Raw genomic sequence first — 11,389 nt, 5'->3', positions numbered from 1 at the left:
TGGTGGTGGTGTGTGTGTATTGTGGTTTAATGTGCACAAGCTTGAAGAGGCAGGTCTGGGGTGTCTGGAGGGTCTTGGGGGAGTCTATAACAAATGTTTAGCTTATAGACAAATAGGATACTGAAGCACATCAACAAGCCGGTATTTTTCTAGTAATCTATTAAAACTTTTAAACATGGAATAAAAAGAACACATAAAAAATGTCAGATGTACTAGAATAAATATAAAAACTCCTAAAACCACTAGAACGAATAAAAAAAAAAAAACCTTTAAACCACTGAAGTTCTAAATCCTGACTCCAATGGACAGAAGAAAGTTAAAAATGAATTAATCCTCTACCATCACAAAAAATTATAAACTGTATTATCCAAAACTATCCTTCTTTTGCTCCTCTTTCAACAAAGATTCTAGAAATCGTCTCAAAATGGGACCAAATCTGTTAAACCAAAACTGCAAAACCACTAGTCGAGAAAACAAAAAAGTCTGAAAATCTTCAGTCAACAAAATGAAAAAAATCTGTTAAGAAAACAGAAAATAAAATTTGAACCAGAAAGGAAATCCCAAAACTAAAAAAAATGAAGAAAGAGGTTTGGAAGCAACTGGAGTCAAGCAAATAAAAAAAAAATCTAAAAATCCAAAGAATTTGAGAAATGAAGAAAAAAAAGCATTAAGCCCACAAAAACTAAAAAAGAAAATAAGACCAAATCACTGGATAGGAAATAAACAATAAAGTAGAGTTGATATAAGGAAAAAAAACAACTGGCTGAAAAAAACTCAAAACCTCTAAAATGAAAAAAGGAGAAATCTTGAAACCACCACATTCATTCAAAAAATATTCATCATCTAAAAAATCCTTGATTCTTCATCTTTTACTAAATATTGCAGACATCATCTCTAACTCTTACAGTCAAGAACAGAAATCTCTGGATGATTAGGAATTTTTGAAACCACTAGTTGAGAAAACAAACAAAACCTATGCAATCAAAACTAAAGTGCTGAAAGCTGAAAAATCTTCAAACCTCTAAAAGCTTGGAAATGCAGCAAGGAAGGAACCCCTACAGTCCAAATAATAAATAAATCACTAAAGTAAAAATCTGCAAACTTCTGGAATCATTAATGAAGCTCATGCTGGTCATGTGATTGTGATGTCACTCTGGTTGCTCAGGGACCACAGATAATGTTCCTGTTCTGTGCATTTTACTTTGGTGGGGTGGTGGGGGGCTTAACCAGACTTCCTGTTGTTAGTATAATGTGTCTGTGCAGCTTTATCTGCTGCACCTCCCTAAACAAAGGGCCCCTTCTTCCCAGAGCGGGGCCCTGACTCCTCCTCTGCTGTCCACCCAGAGGTGTTTGGTGAAGTAAATCTGCCTAAATCCTGGAGGGGTGGGGGACGAGGAAGAGGATGGGGTGGAGGTGAATAAAGATAATCTGCTTTTCTTAACAATAAAATGGTGCTGGGAGGGAGCAAGGACAGAAATTAGGAATTCATATCACATGGTGCATTTTAAACTTGATTCCTGACCTGTTAAGAAGCAGCTGAGCTTTGACACAAAGCTGCCTCACAGCGGCAGAGAGGGTCCACCAGGGGCCACCTCCAGGGGCCCCCTCCAGGCTAAACACAGAACAACACTGTGAAAACTGAAACTATTAGAGTCAAAATAAAGGAGAACATTTTCAAAACATACAATAAAGAGCGTTACAAAACCACCACATTCAACGTATGAACGTATCTTGAAACATCTAGGAATTAGTGAAATTCGATAAAACAATCAGGAAGTGCAAAATCTTTAGATATAAAAAAAGGAACAAATCTGACAACCAATCCACACAGGATATTAGAAAACAAACAAATCTTAAACACAACAACAACAAAAATTTTAACCAAAAATACTGTAATCAAAAAATATCCCAAGACTGATAAGAGTGAGACAAATCTCGAAACAGATTCAATCAAAACAATGGGGGAAAGAAATCACCCAAACATATTCTCCAGTTGTTCTTTCAAGAATTATTCTAGAAATGCCTTCCAAACCACTGCAGCCAGGAACAGAAATCTAGGAGCAACTAGCATTTGTGACACTATGAGTTGAGAAAACAAATTTAAAGAAACTTTACAATCTCTAGAGTCAAGAAAATTGAGGGAAACTTTAAAAGAGGGAACCCAAAACGAACCGTGAAACCAGAAAACAATCAAACCTGGAGGCTACAAAACAATATTTAATAAATATTTCCAGGCTGAAGGCACCTGAGGTGCTTTTGTTGCTGAGGAAGGAATCCAGAACACACTCTTCCTGTTTTCCAGAAGCAATATTAATGGGAATGACAGAGGAAAAGTTGCTTTGAGCTGTTTAGTTTAGGCTGAAGGAATAAAAATGACTATCAGGAAATCTCACAGCCTCAGAATTGCTCAAGAGAAACAGCTGAGAAAAAATATGTAGTTTGTGGCTTTCTCATTTCTCTTGAATGAGGATGTTTGCAACAAAATACTACAATCAAGAAACCCCTTAACATGGGAATGTCCCATTTATCATTTCTGAAGATTTAAGGGAAAATGTTTCCTTCAGATGCAACTGCCGTCTTTCTTAATGCCTCTCATCTGCCTGTCCTGTAATTCAGCTGTGACATACTGTAGTAATGTGGGTCAGGCTGGTGGTGGAGGTCTACAGAGAGCACATATAACCTTCAGTCCACCGTACATCCTCCTTTTTTTTTTATTAACCTCATCCTCTCCTTTCTTTTCACCGGGGATGACGGCGGCCAGCCAAGGGCCCAGCGGCATGAGGTCCCTCTGAATTGTAATTAAGAAGCGAGGAGCTGCCTTTCTTTGTTCTGCCCTCAGGGATATGTTTGGGGTGGGGGGGGTGGGGGTGCATGGCGGACCAGATATGAAAGGCACTCAGGTCAGGGAGAGTGGGAGCGACAAAATGATGATATCACAAGACTGTCAGAGTGTTATGGGGACATAAAACCTGACTGCACACGGCATTACAGGGACACACCCTCACAAAGGTCCTCACAATGTAAATCATAAGATTTCAGGGTTAAGACTTCTATGTTGAGGGAATGACTCAAAGCCAAACCAACAAGTTTTTTGTCCTGCCTCATTTGCTGCTCATTAACACAAGCAAATAGAATTTGCCAAAGAGCAGACCTTCATCGATGCCAAGTTCTAATCTGAAACCAAACAATCATCTCTGGATCCTGATGTCACATTTGTACCATCACAAACCTTTAGTCAAATTCAAAGAATCTGTCATGAAGTTCAGACTTCAAGATAGTGCAGGCGAGAGTGATAGCTGATCAGAGGAAACATGATGAAGTCTGACTAATATCGGTAGGAAGACAAAAGTCTGTAGGTCATGCTCAGAGTTCATGAAACTAAATACAACAAAACAACCCTGAAGCGCAGCTTGTTGAGTCATGGCAGCATCATTGTGTTCTCCTGTATGTTCCTGGCCTCAGTGCGGCCGAAACAGAAACGACACAAGCTGAATCGAACAGACTGCAGCTGCCTAATATACCAAACACAAGGAGGAGGTGGAAGGAGAAGACAAAGGTCCGAGACATCTGAGAGCAGCGAGCCTATCTTCTAATAAAATCCATTTGTCTCAGGGTTTTATGCTGAGTTCCAGCAAGTCAACTTTACTAGAAAACAAACAAAAGAAAAACCTTTCTGGGGATTTCTGTCTCTGAACGTCACAGTTATGTTCCATCACACCGCCAACACAAAGCCATAACAACGTAGCAGCGTAATAGTTGCCCCACTTCTGAAGAATCACTGCCACTGTTCCGTGAAAACTGTTCATTTGCACTGATTACATAATCACGCATTCCCTCTAAACACAGTGTGTGTCAAACTCAGACCACCACGGAACGCCTCTGTCCTGACAGCCTTCAGGTTCAGCACCCAGACTGGTCAGCTGAACATTCTATGCCTGTGTTAAAACACAGTGACTTAAACAAACTGTGTTTTGTCAGGACGCATGCTGATGGCTTCCCATCATGTCTAAACTAATGCGCCTTTCTACTTTTGAGCCTCATAAAGGAAAAACACACTGATGTGTGGTTGCAGGGCATCGGCCCAGATTACTTCACCCTCTGGTATAGTGACCGTGTGCCCTGGTCCGTCGAGTCAGCCCTGTGTTTCCTGTCACACTATCATATAGAGACAGAAACAGCACAGGTCTGTCTCTTCATGTAAAAAGTGCTGGGTTCGAATCCCCTCAGGAATGCTTTCTTACATGTCATCTGACAGTCTCTGTGTCTGCAATAAAATAAAATCCTGCGCATCCCTGAGTGTCACAACCTGAAGGTGGCGGCCATCTGTGTTTTCACTCTTTCTACCCATTTCCTGATTCTGCTTTCTGAAGAATAGGCTTAAATACAGCACTTCCTTTTGTACTAGTTATATCATCACAGTGATGAAAGATGAATTTTTATTCTACACGTATCAAAAATCTGACTTAAGCAGGCCACCCTTGTCCAGTGAAGACCACATCACTGTGGGACGTCTCGGTGTCCCAGGGGTCCAGGGTCCAAACTACACAGTACAACAAAGTGCGCTTTCTGTATGGTGGGGTAAGAAAACCCCTCACAAACACTGCATTATGTCAGTATTGTCACGCTGGGCCCTCCTAGGAATACAAAATCCACATCCAAGTGGTGCGACTGGTTTCATTTAAGTGACATTAATTACAGAAGCTCTTTTAAACAGACAAACTGGGTCAGGTATGCATTGGAACCCCCCCCCCAAATACACACTGTATCAATGAAAAGTCCCATATCTCCAAATCTAGTGATGACTCCTGACACCACAGTGCTGACATGTGTTCATAAAGGTAAATTATGTGCATTACACGTGATGTTTCTTCACAGTTCATTACACCAGCAACTACATGAAAATGTCCACACCATTCTGTGTGAAGGGCTTTAAACAGGGAGACAGTAAACAGCAGCAGAGCCTCTGACTGGACAACGGCACGACTGTGAGACATGTGGCGTGCATGGTCCGGCAGCAGCCAGACACCAGCACCGCCTCATGCCACTGGATGCTGCATGTCCCAGAAAATACCGACCGGCCTCACAGATGTGGAGGAATCTTGTTCATCTGATTCTAGTGTCACTTCTTAAAAAACAGTCCCTGTCGAACTATTCTGATCCCAGTACTGATCCTGGTCTCTCCTGTTTTGTGCTCTCAGACGAGAGGATTCATCTCAATGCCTTCTTTCCTTAAAATCTGAACAAAAAATATTAGTTTTGTTTATACAGGCCACAGTTACAGACACGTGTCAGGGGTTTTACAATGAGCACAACATGTGACAACCCGTACCATCATAGCCATGACTGAGTGGACTCAGATAAGCACAAAATGCCACAAAAACACTTTAATGGGAGATAAAAAAAAGGGAGGGACCTCAGGGTAGGAGCCACCACAGACAAATCCACAAAAGCAAAATGTTCTCAGCATCATTTTAGACACATTTTCTCAAAATTCAACCTGGCAAAAATTTGTTAGAATTTTAAATAAACTCATGGCTGTCTTGCACATAGGTTTGTTGGTGCTGGTTTACAAGGAGTTATGAGGACATCATTACCTCCAAACTTCATGCAGTAAACGGGCAATATAAAAAAAAACCTTCATCAGAAAACAGCTGCAGCCTCACAGCTGGATGTGACGGGCAGACACAGCGAGGTGGAGGCGGCAGTCTGCAGAGATCCTGTTACACCAGGCCCTGGCCTGACCCCCCTCACCCCACCAACAACCCCCCAGGGAGGAGGAGACCGAGTCGCATCCAAAGAAGAAAAAAAAAACCAAGACGACAGAAGAAACGCACTTCAAAAATTCCATTTTTTCTGGGTTGAATGAAAATATTTAAATACACAGAGTTTAGTTTCAGTATTAAATTTTTTTTAACTGTAGGAATATCCAATAATGAGGTGTTTGTAGGACAGATATTTATTTTTGACAAACTTAAAAATAAATATCAGCCTGTTCTAAACTAAAATAAATTATCTGTAACTTTTAGCGGCATCAGAAACAAAGTCATCCTGTGGGTTCAGTCCTGCCTTAAACCGGGACGCTGCCGCTTCTGTCTGCATTAAAGTCCCTTTAAATCGGTCTGGAGACGGACTGAGGCCTTAACACGTCTTCTTAGGCAGCAGATGAGCTTTTATTGTCGCTGACTTAACTCGAGAATTAGACATGAGTGTGTGAGGCTGCAGCTGTGGATTTAAATATCTGATAGCTGTGAATAAATACAAGTGGTTTCGTTATTCAGAGACACAAAGACTTAGCAGCACGAGTGTTTAAAGGACAACGGGGAAAAGTGGATTTAATACAACGTTTAACAACAACACGAGATAAGTTCAAACAGCTCGGCAGGTTTTCGTTTGTGACCTCTCCAAGTAAAAAAGAGGGCTGGCTGACTTTATGGTTTTGTGAGTTGGTGAAAACAACGACTTCCACCTTCCCCCACCAAACAAACAAACATGAAAATTTTTAAAAAGCCTTTAATCTAAACAGGTTTTACACTAATGTGACTAAACCTGCAGAAAAGCTCTGTGACAGAAATAACAGGACACTGAATCCGCGAGTTACACGAGCACGTTAACTCTCATCCAGCAGAATAAAATGAAGCGCTGTGGCACAGAAAAGCGTTTCGCCGTGACAGTGCAGCACCCTGGGGCTAGACAGGACCGAGAAGTGACAACACGACGGGAAACCTGTTCAAACTCTTTGCCGTTTATTTCCACATGACACCGAGAGCACGAGCGGCGCGGACCCGCTGATTTACCCGCGGATCCAGTCTAACGGTTTTCCTGCCTTCTCCACCCAGCGGGTCGCTCCATCACACCCCGACACCCGCAGGCTCCAGACGGTCACCGCCGCCCCACAGAAGCTCCACAAAGTCCCGTTAGAAAACTTTTCATGCCGGGCCAACAGACGGGACCTATCGGCCCGGGCCAGGCGAGCGGACGGGCGGGGACACAGCAGCAGAGTTTGCGGGAGTTGTTGCGCGACTTTGTGTGTTCGTGTGTGTGCTCTCTTACCGTTCTTCCTCCGGGGGTTGGCCTGTTTTCGCCTCTTGCAGCGGGGGCCCTCCGCCATGATGTCCTGCTTCATTGATAAGTCACTCCAGTCCGCATGGGCTCCTCGATCCGGCTCCGCTGCTCCTTCGCTCCCTGACAACCAGCACACACAAAGTAAATCCTAGAACCAGGTCCTGTACCCGGACTCACTTTACTTGGCACTTTTGGGAAAGTTCTGGAGGATAGAATCCCATTAATAAAAATTCTCCACTGTTTCTTTTGGTTTTAGTGAGTTTGATTTGTTGGAGTGTGCACCGAGCGCACCCGCCGCCCTGCGTCCCCGTCCGCCCGATCTCTGATGTGAGGAGCGTCTCTGCTGGTCTGACAGAGGAGGAGGGCGGACACACAACAGAAACACACACGCACTTCAGTGCTTCCTCCTGCTGGTGCAGCGTCCTCCACATCCGACACACACACTCACACACACTTTCTGACTCCAAACTTTTTATCTTTGGACTGACGCGTTTTTCTGCGCCTACAAACATTCACCTGAGAGGCCTCAGCCTCATCAATCACTGATCAATACATTAATCAGCAGTATATCAGACACGGAAACTGAATGTGAGGTTATATAAGCTGGGAATCCAGGCATGCAGTTGTGTAATGTGAGCGCAGGGTCAAGAGAACCACAAACACGACTCAGATATTTTATCGCACTTCTCTGCTGAATCGTGCGGGCGCAGAGCGGCACCTGTCAGGTGAATGGTAATCTGACAGGTGATGTGTTTGACACTTTCCTTACTATTGTAATGACCCGTGGATCGTCACACTATGTTTGTACATTTATTGGTCTTCCGTATGTCGGTGATGCAGTAGCAGCGGCTCTGGATGCCTGAGCGGGGAGCGGCGGCAGCAGGACGCGGGCACATTTTCCGCCGCCATCTCTGGAGAAAACCAGACCCCCCCCTATTTCGGCCCTGATTAAGCTAAACATGTCTCTACATCTATCCAACACCTGGCGCGTCGGCGAGGCAGCGGGAACGCGCATCCCTCCGCTCTCACCTAGCTGCGCAGGTACAACAGCACAGGTGAGCGGCGCGCTTTGATTGGCTCCTGAAAGAGAAGCAGAGAGGAGACGGTACCTACCGGAAAGGTCCGTGGTTCCTCCCGCTGAAGGAGGCGAGGAAGAAAAAAAGTACTGCAGCAACGCCTGGACCCCCTCCCTGAGATTAAAAAATAAATAAAATCTGGCCGGTTTCCCGGTGAGTCCCGGTGCTGGAGCAGCGCGGTGGACTGGAGGGGAGCGTCGGTTCTGACAATCCGGTGTCAGAGCGGTTTGTGTGCCGCCTCCCACCGCAGCCTGTCACCGGGCTTGTGCAACATAAACAGGCGGGAGATCGCCGAGCACACGCGCCACCTATCTTCCCGCGGAGGGATAATGAGGAGCGTCCTCCGCCTCCTCCGCGTTACACACCTCCTCCCTCTGATCGGGATCTCTGTTTCCGGTGGCTTAGGGGCTTTGGGTTTAAACCAGCAGCTCATGCCATGCAGCCAAAGGACTGCGCCAAAGCACCTGATTGGCTCACACAGGTAGATTACCTGACCAGGTGAACCTGCTGCAGCAGGATGCACTCTAAAGCATGAGCATGCGCAGACGGTTGGGTTCTGTGGATGAGCTGGTGAAACACACACCCTGTGACCCGTGACAGTCAGACTGAGGTCACATGTTCAGTTCAAATCCGATACAAACACATCCGGAGGTTGATTGACAGGTGACAGTTAATTAATATATAAATTGTTGATGTTGAAAGGGCACTACACTAATGACTGTGTAAGTGTTCCCATTAGGCTCAGAGCTGCGGGGGTCCACATCTGTCTCCAGTCTGGACTCAGGTCTCAATGGTCAATGGAGTAGACTTTAATAATACTACAGTATAATGACATTATTCTACAGTCATACTGCATTAGAATAGCACTATACCTCAGTAATACTGCACTAGAATAACACTATACTACAATAATACTACAGTAACATTGGTAATAAAAACACTTCAAATCACTTTCCATTAAAATGAGACATTTACCTTTTTAAATGAAGGCAAATAATCGCATTTTAGGATCTTATCCTTTAATTTATGACACCATGACACATGATGTGTAAACGTGATCAGACTCCATCTTAAGTAAACATAAAACCCTTTGGACCAGTGTAACAGAGGCGTTCAGGGTTCTGATCATCAGGCTGCTCTGGGCCCTACAGAGGGGACATAGGAGAGACAAAAATTAATGGTTGAAAAAAAAATAGACTTAGCGAGATCTTGCAAAGTCAACCAGCGATTTTCTTTTCCCTTCTATGTCCCTTCCTGGGCTCTGTAGGCCTCCGCTCTCTGCTTCTGGTAATAATCAATTAATAAAATGAGTAAACTTCATTAATATTACTCATTAGCTCCAGCAGCTGCAACAACAACATGTTTAATATTGGAGAAACAAAGTAAAACTGTGCCCTCTTGAAACTTTTTTACCTGGAGCTTCACAAAAAACATGAAGAGTAAACAGTAGAAACACAGTAAGGGGCCCTTTAATAGGAGTGAGCAGCAGAGGGACCATCAAAATTAAAGCCCCAAGTATGATTTCCAGCTGCTGACCCTCTGAAGGTAAATCCTTCAAGACCAAACTTGTTTTCAATATATTTTCAATGATATGTTTTCTCATTTTTATAAAGAAAATTCCTGGGTTAGTATCTTCTTTTTCTTTAACATGAAAATAACTTTTAAATCCCTATGGTAATACTGTGGCACTGCAGCTGCCAGAATACTACAGCTTTTTTACATGTATTTTTTACAGAGTGCAGTTGGCTTTTACAGATCAAGACAGAAAGAAAGAGCTAGAAGAGTAAACAATGTTCTCATTATTTAACAAAAATCATACAGTATACACCAGTTTTCGCCAAAAGGGAGAAGTGAGACCCTCTAAAAGTTTTATCAGTATAAAATAGAATGTAAAATGTACAAAATATTGTGAAATGAAATGTTAACTGAACAATTCAGTCTTCTGACATACAAATAAAAAGAAGTCAGGATCAGGAGTTTTAGTGTGAAACGCCCTGAAGGCTGCAGAGAGCCATGTCCAGCTGCTGGTCCCAGGTCAGACAGTTTGTGAGGAGGAGGAGGAAGTGGTGTTGAGATACCTGAAGAGGAAACAAGAGGCTGTGAGTGTGGACAGATACGTGAAGCGTCAGCCTGTCACAGAGACGTGACAGTGTGAGCTTCAGGAAGCAAGGATGAGGACTGATAGCACTGCACAGCGCATGGCTTTAACGTTTCGCAGAATAACTGTGGTGAGTATTCAGAGCCCTTCAGAATGAACACAAACATAATTTAGACCGATTCACGCAGGAGTAAGGACCATGAAACAAGCCTTTATTGACTAACCTGTCTGACTGTATCATGTTTCTGATGCAGGAGGACAACAGGGACTCCAAGCGTTTCCTGATTCTCTGTTGTGCTCAGTGTCCACCAGCAGCCAGCAGTTTGTCCACCGTGCCATCGTCCTGGTGAAACCTTCACACCTGACATGCAGCACTTCATCGTATAATGTGAAGTCCATAGGCTTCAAATTTGACAGAATGTGAACCAGACATCATGAAGTGGTTGTTGTCAGTTGTTATCAGGACCATAAATGTGGGTTAGTAGGCCCTACTCCACCTCCTAGATGGCTCATCTACTGGACCTTCGTCTTCAAGATGACAAACACAAACCAGGTTTACGAATAGAAACAAACCAGATGCTCTGATTGTTCACAAACATATTGTTAGTCTTTCTGTTAGCAGTAAATGGGGAAGCTGTGGCTCAGGAGGTAGAGCGGGCCATCCCCTAACTGCAGGGTCGACAGTTCAATACCTGGCTTGTCCAGTCCATAAGTGTCCTTAAGCAAGGGACTGATGACATTGATGATATTACCAGTGTTTGCGTGAGTTAATAGAAAATAGTGTAAAGCACTTCAGTGTGAGAAAACTGCTGCTAAGTACAGAATGAAATCGTTTACTAATGGCTGAGCCTCAAAGTTCAACTCCTCTCAACTTTTGCTGCCCCTCTTTCTGTGGGACAAAACATCAGTAATAATGAGGAGTGTTCATAAAAATAAAAACTATGTGTAGGTGAGGAAAACCTTGAACCACTGGTTCACAGCATTATAATATACTGTACACAAGATATACACCGATGCTGCTGGCTATATTACGAATATGACCACTACTACTAACAAACATTTAATAAATCACAATAATTGTCAGGTCCCAGGGCACCTGGCAGTCTTGGGGTCTAAGACCGTAAACCACAATGCCCCTGCTGTGAGTCTGGAC

At 43.6% G+C, this 11,389-nt stretch overlaps 1 protein-coding gene across 3 annotated transcripts in view; it reads right to left on the bottom strand.

Moving 5' to 3' along the window:
* The window catches only part of zeb2a (zinc finger E-box binding homeobox 2a), a 71,003-nt gene extending 62,510 nt beyond the window's left edge, over positions 1-8,493 (bottom strand). For 2 of the 3 annotated variants that reach the window (XM_020617965.1, XM_020617967.1), the window contains exon 1: positions 7,051-7,388. In XM_020617965.1, coding sequence (XP_020473621.1) covers positions 7,051-7,123 — 73 coding nt within the window. In that variant the 5' untranslated portion in view covers positions 7,124-7,388. Of the gene's footprint in view, positions 1-7,050; positions 7,389-8,175 lie in introns of those variants that run through there. The other variant, XM_020617966.1, reaches the window with a different exon arrangement.
* Between the last annotated feature and the right edge of the window lie 2,896 nt (positions 8,494-11,389).

Source organism: Monopterus albus, unplaced genomic scaffold (genome assembly GCF_001952655.1).
Source record: "Monopterus albus unplaced genomic scaffold, M_albus_1.0 scaffold198.1, whole genome shotgun sequence".
In the NCBI taxonomy this organism is placed as follows: domain Eukaryota; kingdom Metazoa; phylum Chordata; class Actinopteri; order Synbranchiformes; family Synbranchidae; genus Monopterus; species Monopterus albus.
Note: the sequence above shows the minus strand (reverse complement) of the source record. Positions and strands in the feature narration are given on the sequence as shown.